General features: G+C 43.2%; 1 protein-coding gene across 1 annotated transcript in view; it reads left to right on the plus strand.

Moving 5' to 3' along the window:
• Positions 1-22,739, plus strand: part of MAG (myelin associated glycoprotein) — a 36,599-nt gene that overhangs the window by 6,237 nt on the left and 7,623 nt on the right. The window contains exons 3-8 of the mRNA XM_075277945.1: positions 13,134-13,209; positions 14,988-15,356; positions 15,562-15,858; positions 16,369-16,626; positions 19,942-20,202; positions 22,397-22,684. Coding sequence (XP_075134046.1) covers positions 13,161-13,209; positions 14,988-15,356; positions 15,562-15,858; positions 16,369-16,626; positions 19,942-20,202; positions 22,397-22,684 — 1,522 coding nt within the window. The 5' untranslated portion in view covers positions 13,134-13,160. The remainder of the gene's footprint in view (positions 1-13,133; positions 13,210-14,987; positions 15,357-15,561; positions 15,859-16,368; positions 16,627-19,941; positions 20,203-22,396; positions 22,685-22,739) is intronic.

Genomic DNA, 22,739 nt, shown 5'->3' on the forward strand with positions numbered 1-22,739 from the left:
ATAATACTACTCCTATGTACAAGAATATAACTACTATAATACTGCTCCTATGTACAAGAATATAACTACTATAATACTACTCCTATGTACAAGAATATAACTACTATAATACTGCTCCTATACACAAGAATATAACTACTATAATACTAGTCCTATGTACAAGAATATACCTACTATAATACTGCTCCTATGTACAAGAATATAACTACTATAATACTGCTTCCTATGTACAAGAATATAACTACTATAATACTACTCCTATATACAAGAATATAACTACTATAATACTACCTCCTATGTACAAGAATATAACTACTATAATACTACTCCTATGTACAGGAATATAACTACTATAATACTGCTCCTATGTACAAGAATATAACTACTATAATACTGCTCCTATGTACAAGAATATAACTACTATAACATACCTCCCAACCGTCCCGATTTCCGCGGGACAGTCCCGATTTGGGTGACATGTCCCGCGGTCCCGGTTGGAGGGAGGTATGTCCCGATTTCAACTCAGATCTGCGTCCAGAGGACGCAGATCTGAGTTGAACACACATGCGGCTGAAGGAAGGAGCTGACACAGGTCAGTTCCTCGCTTCGCCGCTGCCCGCCTCTCTCCCTGACACACGCGGCTGAAGCTGCTCGCGTGCTCGCTTCGCCGCTGCGTCTCTCTCTCGCTGACACATGCGGCTGAAGCGAGGAGCTGACCTGTGTCAGCTCCTCGCTTCGCTGCTGCCGCCGGCTCCTGGCTTGTAGACGCGATGTACACGCCAGGAGCCGGCGGCAGCAGCGAAGCGAGGAGCTGACACAGGTCAGCTCCTCGCTTCAGCCGCATGTGTCCGCGAGAGAGAGAGACGCAGCGGCGAAGCGAGCACGCGAGCAGCTTCAGCCGCGTGTGTCAGGGAGAGAGGCGGGCAGCGGCGAAGCGAGGAGCTGACCTGTGTCAGCTCCTTCCTTCAGCCGCATGTGTCAGCGAGAGAGGCGGCGAGGGAGCGGAGGAGAAGGTAAGTTTAATGTGGAGGTGGAACGTGAATCTGGGGGCAGATGAAGGAGAGGACGGCATGACATTGTGGAAGAGATGGGGGACATGAATCTGGGGGCAGAGATGGAGAGGACATGAATCTGAGGGCAGAGATGGGGGACATGAATCTGGGGGCAGAGATGGAGGGACATGAAACTGGGGCAGAGATGGGGGACAGGAATCTGGGGGCAGAGATGTGGGACATGAATCTGGGGGCAGAGATGTGGGGACATGAATCTGGGGGCAGAGATGTGGGGACATGAATCTGGGGGCAGAGATGTGGGACATGAATCTGGAGGCAGAGATGTGGGGACATGAATCTGGGGGCAGAGATGGAGGGACATGAATCTGGGGGCAGAGATGGGGGACATGAATCTGGGGGCAGAGATGGAGGGACAGGAATCTGGGGGCAGAGATGTGGGACATGAATCTGGGGGCAGAGATGGGGGGACATGAATCTGAGGGCATAGATGGGGGGACATGAATCTGGGGGCAGAGATGGAGAGGACATGAATCTGGGGGCAGAGATGGAGGGGACATGAATCTGGGGGCAGAGATGGAGGGGACATGAATCTGGGGGCAGAGATGGAGAGGACATGAATCTGGGGGCAGAGATGGAGAGGACATGAATCTGGGGGCACAGATGGAGGGACAGGAATCTGGGGGCAGAGATGTGGGACATGAATCTGGGGGCAGAGATGGGGGGACATGAATCTGAGGGCATAGATGGGGGGACATGAATCTGGGGGCAGAGATGGAGAGGACATGAATCTGGGGGCAGAGATGGAGGGGACATGAATCTGGGGGCAGAGATGGAGGGGACATGAATCTGGGGCCAGAGATGGAGAGGACATGAATCTGGGGGCAGAGATGGAGAGGACATGAATCTGGGGGCACAGATGGAGGGACAGGAATCTGGGGGCAGAGATGTGGGACATGAATCTGGGGGCAGAGATGGGGGGACATGAATCTGAGGGCATAGATGGGGGGACATGAATCTGAGGGCATAGATGGGGGGACATGAATCTGGGGGCAGAGATGGAGAGGACATGAATCTGGGGGCAGATGAAGGGTGTATATGAAACTGGGGGAGAGATAGAGGGGGGACATATAATTTACGGGTGACTATAGGAGGATTATACTGTGTGCGGGCACATGAAAAATTAACGAGTGGGCAGAGTCAACACAAAAGTTGGGAGGTATGCTATAATACTGCTCCTATGTACAAGAATATAACTACTATAATACTGCTCCTATGTACAAGAATATAACTACTATAATACTACTCCTATGTACAAGAATATAACTACTATAATACTACTCCTATGTACAAGAATATAACTACTATAATATTGCCCCTATATACAAGAATATAACTACTATAATACTACCTCCTATGTACAAGAATATAACTACTATAATACTACTCCTATGTACAAGAATATCACTACTATAATACTACCTCCTATGTACAAGAATATAACTACTATAATACTGCTCCTATGTACATGAATATAACTACTATAATACTGCCCCTATGTACAAGAATATAACTACTATAATATTACCTCCTATGTATAAGAATATAACTACTATAATACTGCTCCTATGTACAAGAATATAACTACTATAATACTGCTCCTATGTACAAGAATATAACTACTATAATATTACCTCCTATGTATAAGAATATAACTACTATAATACTGCTCCTATGTACAAGAATATAACTACTATAATACAGTCCCTATGTACAAGAATATAACTACTATAATACTACTCCTATGTACAAGAATATAACTACTATAATACTGCTCCTATGTACAAGAATATAACTACTATAATACTGCTCCTATGTACAAGAATATAACTACTATAATACTTCCCCCTATGCACAAGAATATAACTACTATAATACTACTCCTATGTACAAGAATATAACTACTATAATACTGCTCCTATGTACAAGAATATAACTACTATAATACTGCTCCTATGTACAAGAATATAACTACTATAATACTGCTCCTATGTACAAGAATATAACTACTATAATACTACTCCTATGTACAAGAATATAACTACTATAATACTTCCCCCTATGCACAAGAATATAACTACTATAATACTACTCCTATGTACAAGAATATAACTACTATAATACTACTCCTATGTACAAGAATATAACTACTATAATACTGCTCACAGACAGGTTGTACTGTATATTACCGCCCCTAGAATTCCTCTGGTCAGTCACTTTCCTGTATAATCCCTGGACTTTGCAGCAGGTCCCTGGCGCGGGGCTATTAGTGCTATCACATCTCCTCTCCCTCACGTCTCGGATGTTTTTGGGGTGTTATTATTTTTCTATATACAATTTGTATTTCCTTACTAGTAAAATACATAAAGTAACATAAGACACATTCCGCAGAGCGGGCACTGAGCCGCAGACAATGTGGGGCTGTGATGGGCGATCCCCCTGACACTGGCTCATTGTTGCCCGAGTTGTTCAAAGCCCTTGTGAACTACAGAAACCAACGTTTTTTTTTTCTTCTGAGCACAAAGGTCGCCTTTTCCTCTCAGATCTTCCTGCGGTTTTGTTGTGAGTTTGCGAAGCTTCTTGGTTGTCAGGATCTCCAGTAATAGGCAATGAAGCATAAAGAAACATTGTGTTTTAATAAAGGGGCACAAAACCCTGTGCTTATCTCTGTCACTGTTGCGAGACTGACTCTTGGCTTTCACTGGTATCAGCCATATCGGGCTGGAATGGTAATTGTGTTATTCGTGAGAAAGTTCCCTGTGAAATTCCGATTTAAAAACTAGAACGGTTCTACAGCAGCACAGAGTATTTCAGAAATGGGATCTTTAGATTTTTTTTGGACAGTGGGGGAATGTGCTCTAAGAAACAGTGTTTTTTCTGACCACATTAAAGAGTGTTCTCTTCTGAAGGATGGACATGTATACATGGGATATAATTGAGGAAGATCATTGACCTGTTTAAAGCGCCTTAAAGGGATTGTGTCACCAGAACCCAACATATCGACCCAGCCCTGCAGACAGATAGATTAGGGTCACCTGAGTCAAATGGCGTTTTCCCCTTGTAAATCGGAGCTTCCGTTGCTGAGATATCACCATTTTTGACAATATGCAAATGAGCTAGAAGCAATGGCGGCTTCCTTATTCCTCAAAGAGCTATTGACAAAAATGGCGATATCTCGGCAACGGAGACACCGATTCACAAGGGGATAACACCGTTTAATTCAGGGGATCCTACCCTATCTATCTGTATAGGTAGATTCATGTGATTTTTCTGATGACACACTCCCTTTAAGGCTACTCTCAATCTTGCCACAATTTCACAGCGTAGCAAAAGCTGCACTTTGGATTTAACCCCTGATGCCGTGAATCTTGTCCTCAGTGACAGGTCACAGACTAGCAGCAAAAAGAGCAAGGTAGCACATTGTTTGCACCCCCTCTTCAGATCACTCTGCGCTCCCATCCTGCAGCGAACCTTCCCGATTGTCTGATTCCTCGACTCACAGGATTTTGCTGTCATATGTTTCTCATCTGTTTATTTTGCTTTCAATGACTTCATCTACATAATGCAGAAAGATATAACAACAGCAGACTGCAATGAGGGTTTAATGATCTCCAGACCAGAATGCCGGCACAGGAGGCGGTGACAGATTTTGGAAGATGTTTTGTTATCTGACAGGACTGACGCAGCAGAGTTCAGGATCACCCTGCACATTGTAAAATCCAACACATGGTGTATTAATAGGAGTAGGACAGAAATTTACCACTAGGGGCAGCGGTTTAATGATGTATATCCCAGAGGGACTGCGTGCATTGCATTCTTCCATAAACAGCACCATCTCTGGGCTGTATGTGGTATTGCAGCTCCTCCCCATTTAAAGGGAAATTACAAAAAAAAAAAAAAAATATTAAAATGTATTTTTTTAGGTTAATATATTTTTAAAGAATTTTTGGTGATGTTGTTTTTAATTTACCCTGTTATTATCTATATTGAAAATTAATATTAAATATCTTGTAATTCCAACTCTTACCACAAAGCCTAAAATAGTCTGTCACTTCCTGTTTCCTGGCGACAAACTCTGGGCCATAGACACAATAGTCTTAAGCTGATCGTATTGACTTCTATGGGAGAGTTTTCTGGGCCTGCATAGAAGTCATGGGGGCAGAGAGGGGAATAGATAAGATGTGACATCACCAATCGTGACTGGTGGATCTTGTGTCTTATCTACATATACATAATAGATGTGACCATCAGTGTGCTGTAAGTGAGATGACTGCTGCAAAGACATCTCCTACAGAAAACAGGAAGTGGCAGCATATTATTTGGCTTAGTGGTCTGAGTCAGAACTGAGGAATTTATACAATTTATTTAACAGAAAACAGAATGTGGCAGCATGTGATGTGGCTTAGTAGACAGAGTCGGAACTTCATTTTTTAATACAATTTATTTTAAATATAGATGGAAATAGTTTTTTTTAAATTCATCAAAATTCTTAAAAAATATGTTTAACATAAAACCTGATTTAAAAAAAAAAGTTATTTTCTGGTAACACATTCCCTTTAAGTCAATAGATCTGCATAACAATACCAAATAGGTTGATGTCAGAGCTGGGCTCCGTTTTCCTCTTTTGCTCCCTTTCCTCTCTCACAGCATCACTCTCAGAGTGACAGATTGCAGCTGCATCCCCCTCCTCCCTTCTACTTACTGTATTACACTAGTTGGGTTCTGTTGGTGGCTGAGAAGGTTCCCGAACAGAGGTATTACTTGTTATTGAATCTTAGTGTAAAAAATAGCTGCCCCTTCATTGTAGTTTGCAAAATTTTTTAACCCATTTCCACCCCAGAATGTACAATTACATAATAGAAAACGCATTATTACCATGCATTGAAGTACTGTACATCACAGTGAGGTCGAGGAACTGTGTCTGTGCCATCATTTGCAAGTGCCAGCTGTTTTATATGGCTATCACCCCATGGCCAGAATTGGAGATAACTCTGATTCCTGCCTTTTAACCTCTTACATGCTGTGATCAATGCTGACCATAATATGAGTGGTTAGACACGGAAAGGTCTGCGGAATATAATCATGGGGTGCCAAGGGGCTGTAATGGTAGCTAGGGCAAATCTGTGGCTTATATACCTGCTATATGTAAGTGCCTATTAGATCACAAGTGCCTACTAGAACCTGAATGTCGAAAAGTGAACAAAATTCAGGTGTAAATAAATAAATCATCCGTTTTTCCTTATAAAGTTCATTATTATGGAGCAAAAGGCAAAAAAATTAAGAAATTACGGACTTGTATGAAAAATTATACATTATTATATTAAAATAAGAAATAAAATAATCTTAAAAAATAGAATAAAAAGTGACCAGAAATCCATGTGTATTGAGGCTATGCCATTAAAAACTAGAAACTGTCCTACAAAAAACAAGCCCTTTCAAAATTGTTAAAGGAAAAGTGCAAATCATACAAAAATAAACAAAAAACGTGTGTATTGAGGCTATGCCCATTAAAAACTAAAATTGTCCTACAAAAAACAAGCCTTTGTTAATGTTAAGGAAAAGCGCAAATTATACCAAAAAAAAAATAGTCTTTATTGTGCAAAAGTTAAAAAAAAACTACAAATCTGGCATCGCCATAATCCTATTAATCTACAGAAGAACGTCATTTATCTCACATGTTCTTTGTACAAGGCTGAGGCCCCACATTGCGATAATGCAACTTTTTTGTTGCAGATTTTGCTGCGGATTTTTGAGCCAAAAGGAATGGGAAATATACAGGAAGTTCTTTTTATGACACCCTCCGAAATTGAATAAAATTTTAGACATTGCAGTACGTGTACCCCAAAATGGTGCCATTAAAAAATACAGCTTGTCCTTCAAAAAAAAAAAGAAAAAAAAAATCACATAGGGCCACATCAATAAAACATTAAAAATGTTGACCTTCGAGATAAATATAGAGAGTGGAGTACCAAACAAACCAATGTCCTTAAGGGGTTAACGGTGCTGTTAACCCTTCGATGAGCTATCCATTGGGCAATTTATTGATTTTCCAATGACACAGGAGACGGAGTTATCCGGTAACACGGAGATATACTGAATTCCTATTGGCTGGAAGGTTTCTGGAAATATCCGCATATTATTTCCAGAGGCCGCCTGGTGGTTCACCGTCTTATTTCGGTACTCTCTGCCCCCCCCTTCCCCTCCCATTTTATACTAATTTCAGAATCAGCAGAAAAGGTCAGTTCCCAGTTATAGAACCTCGGTGGGCGGCTGACTTTTTGGGCAGCGTCATGGAGCTGAGATTTTTTTGCTTGGCAGAGTTTCCACCACGCCCCCTGTTATCGCACATTGTACATGTTAGGACTAGCACAAGGGTAACGGGGATCTCTACTTGAGTATTTGTGGACCTTAGTGTGTCCTTTATATCCAGATTGTACAAAAAATTTGCATATCTTATAATTATCTCTAAGAGACGACACCGTCTACGATTTAGCATCTTAGGAAAGTCCAGCAGGGAAAGTGTTAATCTGTACGAAAACAAGTCCCAGACCTCCACAGTGAGCAGATGACAAGCCTCGTACACCCCCACACAGATCCCTTTGCATGTGGAAGTGAGTCAATTATTGGCTCGACCCACAGCCCTGCGTTAAGTTGTGCGATCAAAACAGCTCTTGTACCGTCGCTGAGAATTCAATGGCTACTTGTGGTCCTACAAGACAACAGAGACCATTGTGTGCTGATGAGTCTGGCCCACGGCCAGGAGGTGGAAGGCCGGGACAAGACCCTGCTGTCCTTTTTGCGTTCCCAGCTTAGGGTGGTACAATGTACGGGGAGATGTGTCATGCGCTTCAGACCTTGCCCAGGGGACGTTGAAGGGGATAGAGGGAGGTGGGCAAATAAGTCGTTCAGGTGGCTGTTGGGGCGAGTGTCATGGACACAACTGGATGGGTTGTAGTGAAGCTCCTGTCTTCTCGGGGAGGGACGGACACTTTGTGGTTCCTCTTTGTCCACATTGGGGACTCACTCTATGCCCTTTGGTGGAAATAGATGTTCTGCCAATATATTTGAAGAGGTCCCAGGGTCAGTTTGTGGCCTTCACAGCTGAATCCTAAGTCTATGGTGGTGACCATTTGTTTTGGAGCTTTGTTTAAGTTACTTTGAGAAACCTCTTGCTAAGTTTGGAGGAAACAAATGGAAGATCTCTAGTTCCTTTAAGCTAGCTTTGGTTGGCACAAACGTGGCAATAACTCTTCACTACCCCCTACCTCACTATCCTACTACTACCAACAACTAAGATGGGCCTGTCTCTGAGACTGTATTGCTATGTTACATCTCATCGTTAATTGCCCCTTAGCAACTGTAGGCCTCTCTTGTCTCTGTAGGCCTCTGGTCATGTAGTCATCTAACCCATTCCAGGTGACGACATGTAACTTCTCCCCCTTGCTGACCCTGGTCAGGTGCAGCCATACTGAGGGAAGCGCTCCTTGGTTAGCAGTCATGGCTCTCAATACTCACTACTATTAGGACTACATGCTCCATTTCTGTGCCCATTGGTTTCTAGCCTGTCCTGGAGAGTGAGCAGTGAGTATGGTTCTCAATACGCACTACTCTTAGGACTCTCTGCTGCTTCTCTGTGATCACTGGTTACTGGCCTGACCTGGGAAGTGAGCACTGAGTATGGTTCTCAATACTCACTGCTCTTAGGACTCCTTCCTTCATTTCTGTGCTTATTTATTTCTACCCGGGCTTGGGGAGTGAGCAGTGAGTACGGTTCTCAATACTCCCCACTCTAAGGACTCCCTGCTGCTTCTCTGCGATCACTGGTTACTGGCCTGACCTGTGGAGTGAGCAGTGAGTATAGATCTCAATACTCACTGCTCTTAGGACTCCTTCCTTCATTTCTGTGCTCAATGGTTTCTAGCCTGGCCTATGGAGTGAGCACTGAGTATGGTTCTCAATACTCACTGCTCTTAGGACTCCTTCCTTCATTTCTGTGCTTATTAGTTTCTACCCGGGCTTGGGGAGTGAGCAGTGAGTACGGTTCTCAATACTCACCACTCTAAGGACTCTCTGCTGTTTCTCTGTGATCACTGGTTACTGGTCTGACCTGGGAAGTGAGCGATGAGTACGGTTCTCAATACTCACTGCTCTTAGGACTCCTTCTTTCATTTCTTTTTTTTTTTTTTTTCTTTTAATGTAGATTGTGAGCCCCACATAGAGCTCACAATGCACATTTTTTTTCCTATCAGTATGTCTTTTTGGAATATGGGATGGAAATCCATGCAAACACGGGGAGAACATACAAACTCCTTGCAGATGGTTTTTGCCCTTGGTGGGATTTGAACACCAGGACCCAGTGCTGCAAGGCTGCAGTGCTAACCACTCAGCCACCGTGTGGCCCCTCCTTCTTTCATTTCTGTGCTCATTGGTTTCTACCCGGGCTTGGGGAGTGAGCACTGAGTATGGTTCTCAATACTCACTGCTCTTAGGACTCCTTCCTTCATTTCTGTGCTTATTAGTTTCTACCCAGGCTTAGGGAGTGAGCAGTGAGTACAGTTCTCAATATTCACCACTCTAAGCACTCTCTGCTGCTTCTCTGCGATCACTGGTTACTGGCTTGACCCGAGGAGTGAGCAGTGAGTATAGATCTCAATACTCACTGCTCTTAGGACTTCTTCCTTCATTTCCATGCTCAATGGTTTCTAGCCTGGCCTATGGAGTGAGCACTGAGTATGGTTCTCAATACTCACTGCTCTTAGGACTCCTTCTTTCATTTCTGTGCTTATTAGTTTCTACCTGGGCTTGGGGAGTGAGCAGTGAGTATGGTTCTCAATACTCACCACTCTAAGGACTCTCTGCTGCTTCTCTGCGATCATTGGTTACTGGCCTGACCTGTGGAGTGAGCAGTGAGTATAGATCTCAATACTCACTGCTCTTAGGACTCCTTCCTTCATTTCTGTGCTCAATGGTTTCTAGCCTGGCCTATGGAGTGAGCACTGAGTATGGGTCTCAATACTCACTGCTTTTAGGACTCTCTGCTGCTTCTCTGCGATCACTGGTTACTGGCCTGACCTGGGAAGTGAGCGATGAGTATGTTTCTCAATACTCACTGCTCTTAGGACTCCTTCTTTCATTTCTGTGCTTATTAGTTTTTACCCGGGCTTGGGGAGTGAGCAGTGAGTACGGTTCTCAATACTCACCACTCTAAGGACTCTCTCTGCTGCTTCTCTGCGATCACTGGTTACTGGCCTGACCCGAGGAATGAGCAGTGAGTATAGTTCTCAATACTCACCAATTTTAATACTCACTTCTTCTCTGTTTTGGACCCTAGTGTTGCTGTGACATAGTAGGTGTCAGTGTTAGAAGCAGTGAAGGAATGTATTGGTCTAAGACTGGGGAATACTGAGAAGTGTCCTCCGCTTACCCCTAGGCCACATACATAGAGCGGTAGCAGGGGCATTATATAGGGGATTAGATGGGGAATTATAAAGAGGGACATTATACTATGTGGGGTCACAAGGGATTTTATACATTGTGTGGGTTACAGGTGCAATTTTACTATGTGGGGGCCACTAGGGGGACATTATACTATGTGGGGACTGTCATTTATTGTATGGGGGACTATGGAGAGCATTATACTATTGGAGGAAAATAAGCGAGTGTTATACCTCTTTTTGTCCAGGTGAACCCCACCTTCTAGACACTTCTCCATACGCCTCTTGACCCTTGTTACGTAGTGTTCCCAGGCCTTAGACCCTCTAAACTTTCTTTGCCTCCTGAAACTTTGATGAGGAACAATGTTCCATCCTGACATTATCCACCAACTAGTCAACAGGAGATCACAAGTACTGTACGGGTTACCCTCCCTAAAAGGGTGTAACCACCACAGGTCACCCTGTTACAGACATGCCAACGAAGGTGGAAGTACTTGATGACTAAAAAGTCCATTCTTCTACTTTTTGTATAACACAGCACTAAAAATTTTCTGAATTGTGAGGTTACAAAAGTCCGTAATACGGGCAACAGGGGTAGAATGGAATTTTCAAAAAAGAATCTTGAGAATTTTGACTTTAATTTCAAATATCTTCATTGCAAATAACTTATAAATGAAGGATTGCATTTTTTTCACGCGATTCATCATTTCCACAGTTTGTAACTCCGGCATATGCTCAGTGGACCTTGGTAGGTATACAGCTGGGTGTAACTCCTGTTCTATTCCGGGATCCACTACTGCCTGCCTCACGTCTATTATTTTCCTGCCATTTGTTGTTCTATACGATGTGTACATTCGTTTCTCGTCAGCCAGAAATCTGTCATTTCCCATCATGTCATATGTGCGAGCGTTGCCTCTGTCGTCGTCCTACTCATATAAATATCCTGACATCTACTACAATCGCAGTGTTTATGTATTTTAATTCCTGTTTAATAGATTTCATTTTCCTCCCACGCACATCACTGAGCTACGAGATGTCATCACACATGAGTAATTGCAAAAAAACCTACAAATTGCTATTTGTAATGTATTATTGGTGACTGATGTTCCTGCCTTATGAAATCCTTTGTTTTTCCATGGCGTTAGAGAGTCCTCCAAAAGTGTCCCACTGTGACATCACGCTCAGGTGGTATATAACCTGTTACCTGATCAAACTTTGTGGGGCAGAATATGATTCCCTCTAGCTGAGGCTCCGAACCATAGACTCTAGGATAAACATGTAAAAAGTCTCTTAAAGGGAATGTCACCAGAACCAACATATCAGCTCAGCCCTGAAGATAGATAGGTTACTGTCACCAGAACCAACATATCACCCCAGCCCCGCAGATAGATAGGTCAGTGTCACCAGAACCAGCATATCACCCCAGCACTGCACATAGATAGGTTAGTGTTACCAGAATTAAAATACTAACCCAGCCCTGCAGATAGATAGGTTATTATCACCAGACCCAGCATATCACCCCAGCCCTGCAGATAGATAGGTTAGTGTCACCAGACCCAGCATATCACCCCAGCCCTGCAGATAGATAGGTCAGTGTTACCAGAACCAGCATATCACCCCAGCCCTGCGGATAGATAGGTTACTGTCACCAGACCCAGCATATCATCCCAGCCCTGCAGATAGATAGGTTACCGTCACCAGAACCAGCATATCACCCCAGCCCTGCAGATAGATAGGTTACTGTCACCAGAACCAGCATATCACCCCAGACCTGCAGATAGATAGGTCAGTGTTACCAGAACCAGCATATCACCCCAGCCCTGCAGATAGATAGATTAGTGTCACCAGAACCAGCATATCACCCCAGACCTGCAGATAGATAGGTTACTGTCACCAGAACCAGCATATCACCCCAGACCTGCAGATAGATAGGTTACTGTCACCAGAACCAGCATATCACCCCAGCCCTGCAGATAGATAGGTTAGTGTCACCAGAACCAGCATATCACCCCAGCCCTGCAGATAGATAGGTTACTGTCACCAGAACCAACATATCACCCCAGCCCTGCAGATAGATAGGTTAGTGTCACCAGAACCAGCATATCACCCCAGCCCTGCAGATAGATAGGTTACTGTCACCAGAACCAGCATATCACCCCAGCACTGCACATAGATAGGTTAGTGTTACCAGAATTAAAATACTAACCCAGCCCTGCAGATAGGTTATTATCACCAGAACCAGCATATCACCCCAGCCCCATGGTATAAGCCCTATCTCATTTCCCAGCAAGCACATCACATTTTTGATCTGTTTCACCCCCGTTGGACAAGGGGCAGAACGTTTCAGATAGTGTCTAAAATGAAACATGTAAGGACATTTTTGTGGCACAAAATGTTCCAGAATTCTGCACAGTTTCATTTAATAAATCTTTCCCAATATCCCATCCATAAATTGGACTACCATAGGACTGGACACTGAAGCGGCCTTTCTGCAGAGGGGTAGTTCTCAGTCCCTGGTACCCACCTATATCCATTTGGCTTTGGTATGAGGTGCTTATTTGCTTTGTTTTCTTGCAACGTCTCTTTCTGGCCTTTCATTGCACCTGTTATTCAATGTGTTTTCTTGCAGAGAAGATACCTTCTGGTTTAGAAGAAGATGGAATGGTGGTGGAAATCTCTTCTTTTAATACTAATTCTTTTACAAGGTAAGAATTTTGACTCTAAATTTCAAAAAGACTTAAAGGGGAACTCCTGTATATAATCATCGTCTCAAACAGCTGAGAAAGTTAGATGAGTTAAATGAGGGATCTGGTCTTCTCTGCAGGGAGCTACCAGGTCACTAAATCCAAGAGTAGTCACTCTCAGTCCAGTGGCTGTTGACCCAGGCAGGTCAGAAGAAGCATGGACATAGCACTGAAGGAAAAGACAGAGATGTGGTCAATGGACGAGCTGAGGTCAGGACAGGCAGAGTTTGTTCTTATCAGTGTCCAGGCCAGTGTCAGGGTAGGCAGCGCAGCCTCAGTATGGTTAAGTGAAAGAGGTTAGGGCAGGTGGAACAGGTTTAGAAATGAGTAACCAGGAGGTGAGGACATGGGATCAGAATATAAAGGAAATAAAAATACCTTCCCAGGTGCCTTTTTGTATGGACTTTATGGAACCTACAAACCAAAGGGCTTGGATGGAAACACTAAAATAGGTTTTTGGACAGGCCATTTTAGAGTCAGCTGGGAAACACATGCAGAACCTATGGACTTGCAAGGCAGCAGGAGGCAGAAAGTAGAGATGGCCACCGAGAGGAGAGACATGATGGGCAGTGAAGCAGCTACACTACATTTATAAGAAAATAAATTATAGTCCTACTTACCTCCACTAGTTCTGGCTCCACTTGGTTCATAAGATGATAAAAATTTAAGATATACATCAGATAAATCCACCCATTTGGACAAGACTGGTTGACCATCTAATATGTTTGGGGGTCTTTCAATCGTTACCTGAGATCTGGAATGGATATCAACATGCCCAAACTTTTGTTCTTGGGATGATAAGCCTTCAAGGGTTTTCTTCCCACATTTGGCCAAGAATCCATGTATATTGGAAGATGGAAGAGACATCTGTATTCTGACTGACAGCTATCTAAAATGTGTACGACCAGCCTAAGGTCCTCAACATCAAAAAGGTCGGGGATGTTGAATCCAGCAGCCTGATCCTTTTTTTTCCCCATCATCAAGGGGAACATTAGATAGTTGACCAGGCCACTGATCAAAAAGTAGTCTGTAGGACAACACATATTACATACAGAAGACCTCCCGAAGATGTGTGATTCAGGGTATAGAAAAAGTTCTTGAGACTGATTAGAAACTTTTTGAAAAAAAACCCTAAAAATTCTTCCGGTTGCAACGTGTGGTGACCATCAGTAGCTCATTCACTTGACTTACGGCATACATCTTCTTAGTCTGTCTTAAAAAGTTTCTAATCCCCCGAATTCCTTGGCATTACTTTCTATGCATTTACATTTAGAGATTTTTTTAGGAAGGAGAAAGCGATGGTGAGACATCATCTTCTTCTCCTACATTGTTTTTCTTCAGCACTTTCTTAGAAGTAAATGATTGATAAGATACAGAAGACCAGATTGAGGTGGTAGTGTAGGCCCGCACATACTGTCTGAATCAATAACAAGAACAGTGGCTGAGGTTCAAGTTGGCTGGATCCTGGTGTTTTGGCGGGCACAGCTAAAGAAGGGGCCAACTTCATCGCTTTTCCAAATGTTACAGAAATAGCATAAATATAACAAAACAACTTAAAAAAATTAAGCTGTAGATGTAGGCTCTGTGAAGGAAAAGCCACCATCAGATCTGGATCCATTTATTGGGTATACATGGCCTACAAAAGTTATAGAATGACACGTATCCCAAAGGTATTTCAGATAAAATTTTTGTTTTTGCTCGATGTGATTGTTTCCTTTCTATGGTTTACTCCATTCAAGGTGGCTTCACCAGACACTGGTCAGCTTGGATGCCACCATCCATCTCGGCCTTTAGGGAGACTTGTGTGGCCATCCCATGCAACTTTGACTATCCAGAAGACATTCGGCCGTCAGCGGTACATGGTATCTGGTACTTTAACAGCCCATATCCTAGAAACTTTCCACCCGTTGTCTTGAATTCAAAGACCAACTCGGCACATGAGATGTACATAGGTCGTACCAAGATTATCGGAGACCTACAAACGTCAAACTGCTCCATACAGATCGACAGGGTCACCAGCGAAATTCAAGGAAAATATTACTTCCGGGCCGATTTGGGAGGCTACAATCAATATACCTACTCAGAACATGCTAACCTCTACATACTAGGTAATTTTTTTGTTTTTGGGGTGGTGAGGGATCTTCAAAGCTTTATGGATATGTTGTTATGGACATAACATATTTGACCAACTTTAGATTCTTTGAAGAAGTTCCCACCACTGGTGGAACTTGAGACTCGTAAAATTTTTTAAGGTGTTGAACTGAGGATAGACATAATGGGGTAACATATCTGGTGCTATTTTTTAATTTATAGATGAACCCTTCGTTGTTCAGCCTCAAGAAATCATATCAGGCACCGAAGCCGAGATCACCTGCTTAGTAGACGACAACTGTCCGGACATGAAGCCTTCTGTGACCTGGATGGACATTGAAGGACTGGAACATCATAACGTGTACGCCCGCCTGGAGGAAAACAATGGTGCTTGGAAGCAGATCTCTACCCTTAGGTTCCTTCCAACTCATAAAAACCATGGCCAACGGCTGGGCTGCAAGGTCACATTCCCGGACACCGAACTGGAATATAAAGGGTTTGCCACGATGGATGTAAAATGTAAGTCACCCGTGAATTCTAGGTACTATGTAGAGTAATGCAGTGAGACAGTAAACTTTGTAAATTTCCAAAATTTTCCTCCAAAAGCCCTTTCCATCCCATCCTGACTTGGGACAGAACAAAGTTTTTGCATTTTCTTTACACTGTAAGGAGATTTTCCGGTGCTCATTGTTTCGGTGAGTGACCAAGACAGTAAAGAGAATGGGTGGATTCGAAGACAGAGACAGTTTAACAAAATTGGGGTTTTTAAGTTTAGAAAAGTGGATTCTGGGTTTTATACTGATTGTCAGATTTGGGGTTGGAAAGGAATTTTATTCCCTGACATGGGGCAACCCCAACAACCCCCAACTTCACCATAATCTACAATTTTGGTGGTTTTCAGTTTACGCCCATAAATGTATTACTTGGGGTTTGGAAGGGAAGCAACAGAGGGTCCATTATATAGTTTTTTCAGTTTATATATACAGGGCAAATATATGACTGACCATTGGGCACTTCTGTCTCTTTCAGATGCTCCTCGTATTGTAGACATCAATTCCTCTATGGAGACCACGGAGGGCACCCAGGTGGTGTTTTTGTGTGTGATTGATAGTAACCCTATGGCACGTGTCATGTGGTTCAAGGATGACTCCCTATTAAAAGAGGATTACTCCGGGAACCTTACACTGGAGTTCGAGTACATCACCTACAACCACGATGGCATCTACATGTGTGCTGCGGAGAATGAGTACGGCCGCGTCAACAAAACCATCGGGTTGGCCGTCATGTGTAAGTTTTACTTTTACTGAAAACTGATTTTTGTCATGGGGGTCAAAGGCAAATAAGCTCTTCGTATAGGAGGGCGGAAACATGAACCAAGAGCGGGGCTAGTCTTATGTTGGGTGATGCCCTGAGTTGGCAGCTCCCATCGTATGGCAATGTATAAATAGCCATACAGTATGTTGCCTAATTATACAGTCCTATGAAAAAGTTTGGGCACCCCTATTAATCTTAATCATTTTTAGTTCTAAATATTTTGGTGTTTGCAGCAGCCATTTCAGTTTGATATATCTAATAACTGATGGACACAGTAATATTTCAGGATTGAAATGAGGTTTATTGTACTAACAGAAAATGCGCAATATGCATTAAACCAAAATTTGACCGGTGCAAAAATATGGGCACCTCAACAGAAAAGTGACATTAATATTTAGTAGATCCTCCTTTTGCAAAGATAACAGCCTCTAGTCGCTTCCTGTAGCTTTTAATCAGTTCCTGGATCCTGGATGAAGGTATTTTGGACCATTTCTTTCTACAAAACAATTCAAGTTCAGTTAAGTTTGATGGTCGCCGAACATGGACAGCCCGCTCTCAAATGATCTGAAAACAAAGATTGTTCAACATAGTTGTTCAGGGGAAGGATACAAAACGTTGTCTCAGAGATTTAACCTGTCAGTTTCCACTGTGAGGAACATAGTAAGGAAATGGAAGACCACAGGGACAGTTCTTGTTAAGCCCAGAAGTGGCAGGCCAAGAAAAATATCAGAAAGGCAGAGAAGAAGAATGGTGAGAACAGTCAAGGACAATCCACAGACCACCTCCAAAGAGCTGCAGCATCATCTTGCTGCAGATGGTGTCACTGTGCATCGGTCAACTATACAGCGCACTTTGCACAAATAGAAGCTGTATGGGAGAGTGATGAGAAAGAAGCCGTTTCTGCACGTACGCCACAAATAGAGTTGCCTGAGGTATGCAAAAGCACATTTGGAGAAGCCAACTTCATTTTGGAAACAAAGATTGAGTTGTTTGGTTATAAAAAAAAGGCGTTATGCATGGCGTCCAAAAAGAAACAGCATTCCAAGAAAAACACATGCTACCCACTGTAAAATTTGGTGGAGGTTCCATCATGCTTTGGGGCTGTGTGGCCAATGCCGGCATCGGGAATCTTGTTAAAGTTGAGGGTCGCATGGATTCCACTCAGTATCAGCAGATTCTTGAGAATAATGTTCAAGAATCAGTGACGAAGTTGAAGTTACGCCGGGGATGGATATTTCAGCAAGACAATGATCCAAAACACCGCTCCAAATCCTCAGGCATTCATGCAGAGGAACAATTACAATGTTCTGGAATGGCCATCCCAGTCCCCAGACCTGAATATCATTGAACATCTGTGGGATGATTTGAAGCGGGCTGTCCATGCTCGGCGACCATCTAACTTAACTGAACTTGAATTGTTTGTCCAAAATACCTTTATCCAGGATCCAGGAACTGATTAAAAGCTACAGGAAGCGACTAGAGGCTGTTATCTTTGCAAAAGGAGGATCTACTAAATATTAATGTCACTTTTCTGTTGAGGTGCCCATACTTTTGCACCGGTCAAATTTTGGTTTAATGCATATTGCGCATTTTCTGTTAGTACAATAAACCTCATTTCAATCCTGAAATATTACTGTGTCCATCAGTTATTAGATATATCAAACTGAAATGGCTGTTATAAACACCAAAATATTTAGAACTAAAAATGATTAAGATTAATAGGGGTGCCCAAACTTTTTCATAGGACTGTATGTTCCATATAGTACTATGCTGAAATAATAGCGCCATAGACATACACATACACCTAGCGCCATACACAGAGACGCCAACCTGGGACAGTCCTTCATGGGGACATGGCCTTTAAAGGGGCATGGCTTTTCTACATGTATCCAGACCCCATATTATATTATTATTAAACCCCAGGTTGTTACTAATTAAGTAAAATAAACAATTGCACCATTTTTAGGGTAACCGAGGATGCACATGTTCACAATAAGGAGAGTATGATAAGCTGATGCCATTAGGTAAGAGTCTTGAGACCACCCTACAGATGGGAAGTTTGGCTGGTCCCGATGAAATCGGGTATGGCCGACATTCACGTAAAGTTTATGGCTGCGTGTAGCTATTCCATAAGTTCACAACTCATGTAGGAAAGAACCATCTCTTAGGGTAGGCTACTCCCCAGATTCAAAGCTCATATAGTAAAAAAAAAACATCTACTTGGGTAGGCCATTCCACAGATTCACAGCTCATGTAGTAAAGAACCATCTCCTAGGGTAGGCCATTCCACAGATTCACAGCTCATGTAGTAAAGAACCATCTCCTAGGGTAGGCTATTCCACAGATTCTAAGCTCATATAGTAAAAAACTATCTACTTGGGTAGGCCATTCCACAGATTCACAGCTCATGTAGTAAAGAACCATCTCCTAGGGTAGGCTATTCCACAGATTCCAAGCTCATATAGTAAAGAACTAAATCTTGAGGTGGCTGTTACTGTAAAGAACCATCTTCGGTGATGACTATTCCACAAATTCAGAGCTGTTGCAGTAAATATCCATCTCCTGGGTAACTATTCCACTGATTCAAGGCTCTTACAGTAAAGAACCAGCAGAGTGCGCTGTACTACATAGAATATTTTTAGCCTTGTAAACTTATCCAAGATCCAAAAAAAATCTAAGACTTGTACAAAATGCAAAGTTTTAAGCTCAAATTCTAAACACTAACTATACAGTTCGGTGCAGATGTTTTAGGCAAGTATGGAGCAAAGGCTGCACGATAAGAATGTCTTCAGAAATAGAAGGGTTAATTGATTTTTGTCGTTTAGCACAATGAAGGGAAATGTAAATCCTATCAATATTTGGTGTGACCTTTGCCCTTTGGAGGAGGAGTCCAGGAAGTGATAATCCGGCCCCCGCAGAGCCCTGATCTCATCATCATCCAGTCTGTCTGGGATGACAGGAAGAGACAGACGGATTGGAGCGAGCCGATAACCACAGAAGATCTGGGCTTAGTTCTCCAAGATGGCGGGAACAACCTCCCTGTCCAGTTCTGCCAAAAACTGTCTGCAAGTACCGAGAAGAACTGATGGAAGGGAAAGGGCAAAGGTCACACCCAATATTGATGAGATTTACACTTCTCTGTTCTTCATTTGCTTCATTTTGTTAGTAGACAACCATTAACCCTTCCATGCATTCTTATTCTGCAGCATTTCTTCTACACCTGCCTAAGACTTTTGCATGGCACTGTATTTGAAACTGAAGTAACTATAAGTTTCTGGTATCTTCCAGATCCTCCATGGAAACCCTCAGTGAATACATCCCTGGTGGCGGTAGAAGGAGAGACGGTCACTATTTCGTGTAACACGCAGGGAAACCCGGATCCCATCATGACCATCGTGAAAGACAAACAAGTTCTTAATTCGGTCATCTTCCAGAACGAACTGGTGCTGGAAATCCCGTCTGTGACTCACGAGCACGACGGCGAGTACTGGTGCCTGGCCGAAAACCAGTATGGACACAGCAATAGCTCCTTCAACCTCACCGTTGTGTGTAAGTAATACAATCAGGAATTTTTGGGAATTTTTTTTAAGGTCAAGCCAGTAGTATTTTATCGTTCTATTAGGATCGAGCTCTGATCGGTGACTCCAGCTCATTGACCCTCATTGACCCTCGCTTTGTCCACCCTCCATGTTTTAGGCTGTAGATCTGCTTCTTGAGATTGGCTGCTGGGTGTTAGCACAAGCTCACCCTAAAATCACCAGAATGTCATTGAGATTATTTTTCTCTAGCCCCCACCGTTCCGGAACAATCAGTACTGAAAGTTTCAGCACCCGATATGCTAATTAGGTTCTACGGTCAAGTGGGCAGTCCTAGGCAGCAGCCGATAGTCTAGCACCACTCACTTGTCCATAGGGAGCCTAATTAGTATATTGGGCACTGAAATTTTCTGCTGAATTGCTTGAGAACAATGGGAACAGTGGAATAGCCTTCCCCCGCCACTACCACGCTCCCATCACAGGTTCTAGGGAGCCGCTCAGGTGTTGGTGCTCATTCTTCAGGCCGTTTTGCCTCAAGATTCAGCCTGAAGACATTCCCTCCTCCCGACTAGGCCCATTCCCATTGACTTCAATGTGTTCCGTTTTCCGCGCGGAACCCATTGAAATCATGGGAAGCTTTATTTCCACGCAGATTCTGACACGAGTTATCGCGCCAGAATCAGCTCCAACTTCCTCCGTGTGAATGCCCCCTTAGGGTCCATTCACATGGAGGAAAATGGTGAGGAATTTGGTGTGGAATTTCAGCGCTGAAATAAAAGCCTCCCATTGACTTCAATGGGTTCCTTTTTCCTCCGTGTGAATGGACCCTATTAAGTTCACACTGAACCTGATTGCAGCACCTAATGGGATTTCCCCATTCTTAAATACTGCAATCATATTCTTACAGGATGATTTATCTATATTTAATCAGTCGGGGTCTGACACTGGGGACCCCCGGGGACCCCCACAGACCAGCTGCTGGAAGCTTCACAGACCAATTAAAGTGTAACTCCTTTATTTTTGCTATTGTTTTGGTGAGCTGCATTCTAAGCATTGAGATACACTGAAGTGCATGGAGTACTTTGATTGTGATAGAAAACACCTATGCAGCTCCAGCCTCAAGTTAAATACTTATTCACACTATACGCTTTTACAGCTGTGTGCTAGTTGTTTTTTTAAACGACAAAATAATGGACTGTTTTTTTAATGGTCCATGTGACTGATCTGTTAAAGGGGTTGTCCCCTTATGGGCACTGATCCCCTATCCGCAGCAATGGACTAACGGCTCCATTTATTTACCAGGGCTGCCTACAGCCCCATAGAAGTGAATGGAGTGCCGGTCATGCAAGCACATTGGTGCTCCATTCACAAGGAGACATTACGGAGACCCCCATCCTTCTAGTGATCAGATCCAGAGCAGTCAGACATTCATCTCCTCTCATATTTTTTGCATGCAGAACTCTCTTCCATTATAAAAGTAACCGAACATGATGGAAGAACATGTCTATCATGTACATTAGAGACAATGGGAATGGAAACATATAGAGTGGGCTCCATCTATGTCTGTTACATGACCATGGGAAGAATATGCAAATCTGACTTCCATGATGTAATTAGGATGCCAGTGCCTCAAGTATGCACATCAATAGAGGGAGCTGACTGAGAATGTGCAAGTCTGTCTTCCATGATGTAATTAGGAAGGCAGAGTCTCAGTCAAACAAACCTATAGAGGGCGCTCCCTTTAACATCATGCCGACCTTCTCAGAGGCCTTTGTTTGCAATGATGTTGGGATTATACCAGATACAGTCTTCTCAGCCAAGGACAGCTGTTTCGATGTATTTGCATCTCATCAGCTTGGCGCAGAGAGGACTGATCTGGTAGAGGTGAGAGGCTTAGACAGGGTTCAGGGGAGGTCGTCACTCCATAGGGAGAGAACCACCATGCATACTTGAGGCACTGACATCCTAGTTACATCATGGAAGTCAGATTTGCATATTCTTCCCCTGTTACATGACCTATGACAGATGACAGCAACAGACATTAATAACATAGCGTGAACATAGACTTACTTTGTTAAAATGTCTTGTAATCCGTTGCCAATTTTTATGGAAAGTCTGACATCACACTGTCCATGGTGGACTATCAGATGCTCAATGTTTGCTCCATCTTTTTATCTAATTCCCACCATGTTTCTCCATCTATCCAGTTTCACCATTAGTTTTACCTGAATCCAAGTGCACGGTGACCAAGGACAGCGTCCAGTGTATGTGCACCGTGAAGTCCAATCCAGACCCATACATTATGTTTGAGATCCCAGAGAAGAACTTCACGGTCAGTGAGCTTAACACGGAGTTTGTGCACTCTCAGAGGAATGGCTACATGGTGAGCAGCATCCTGACCCTACAGAAAGAGACCAAGCTTCCGGAGGTTGTACTGTGCTCTGCAAGCAACCTGTATGGCAAGAAGGTTCATGAGCTTCTCTTCCAGGATACCAGTAAGTCATGGTCTTCTATAGACTCGTAAAGTCCACATGGACCAGTGGTGGGATG

Source organism: Leptodactylus fuscus, chromosome 6 (genome assembly GCF_031893055.1).
Source record: "Leptodactylus fuscus isolate aLepFus1 chromosome 6, aLepFus1.hap2, whole genome shotgun sequence".
Taxonomy (NCBI): Eukaryota; Metazoa; Chordata; class Amphibia; order Anura; family Leptodactylidae; genus Leptodactylus; species Leptodactylus fuscus.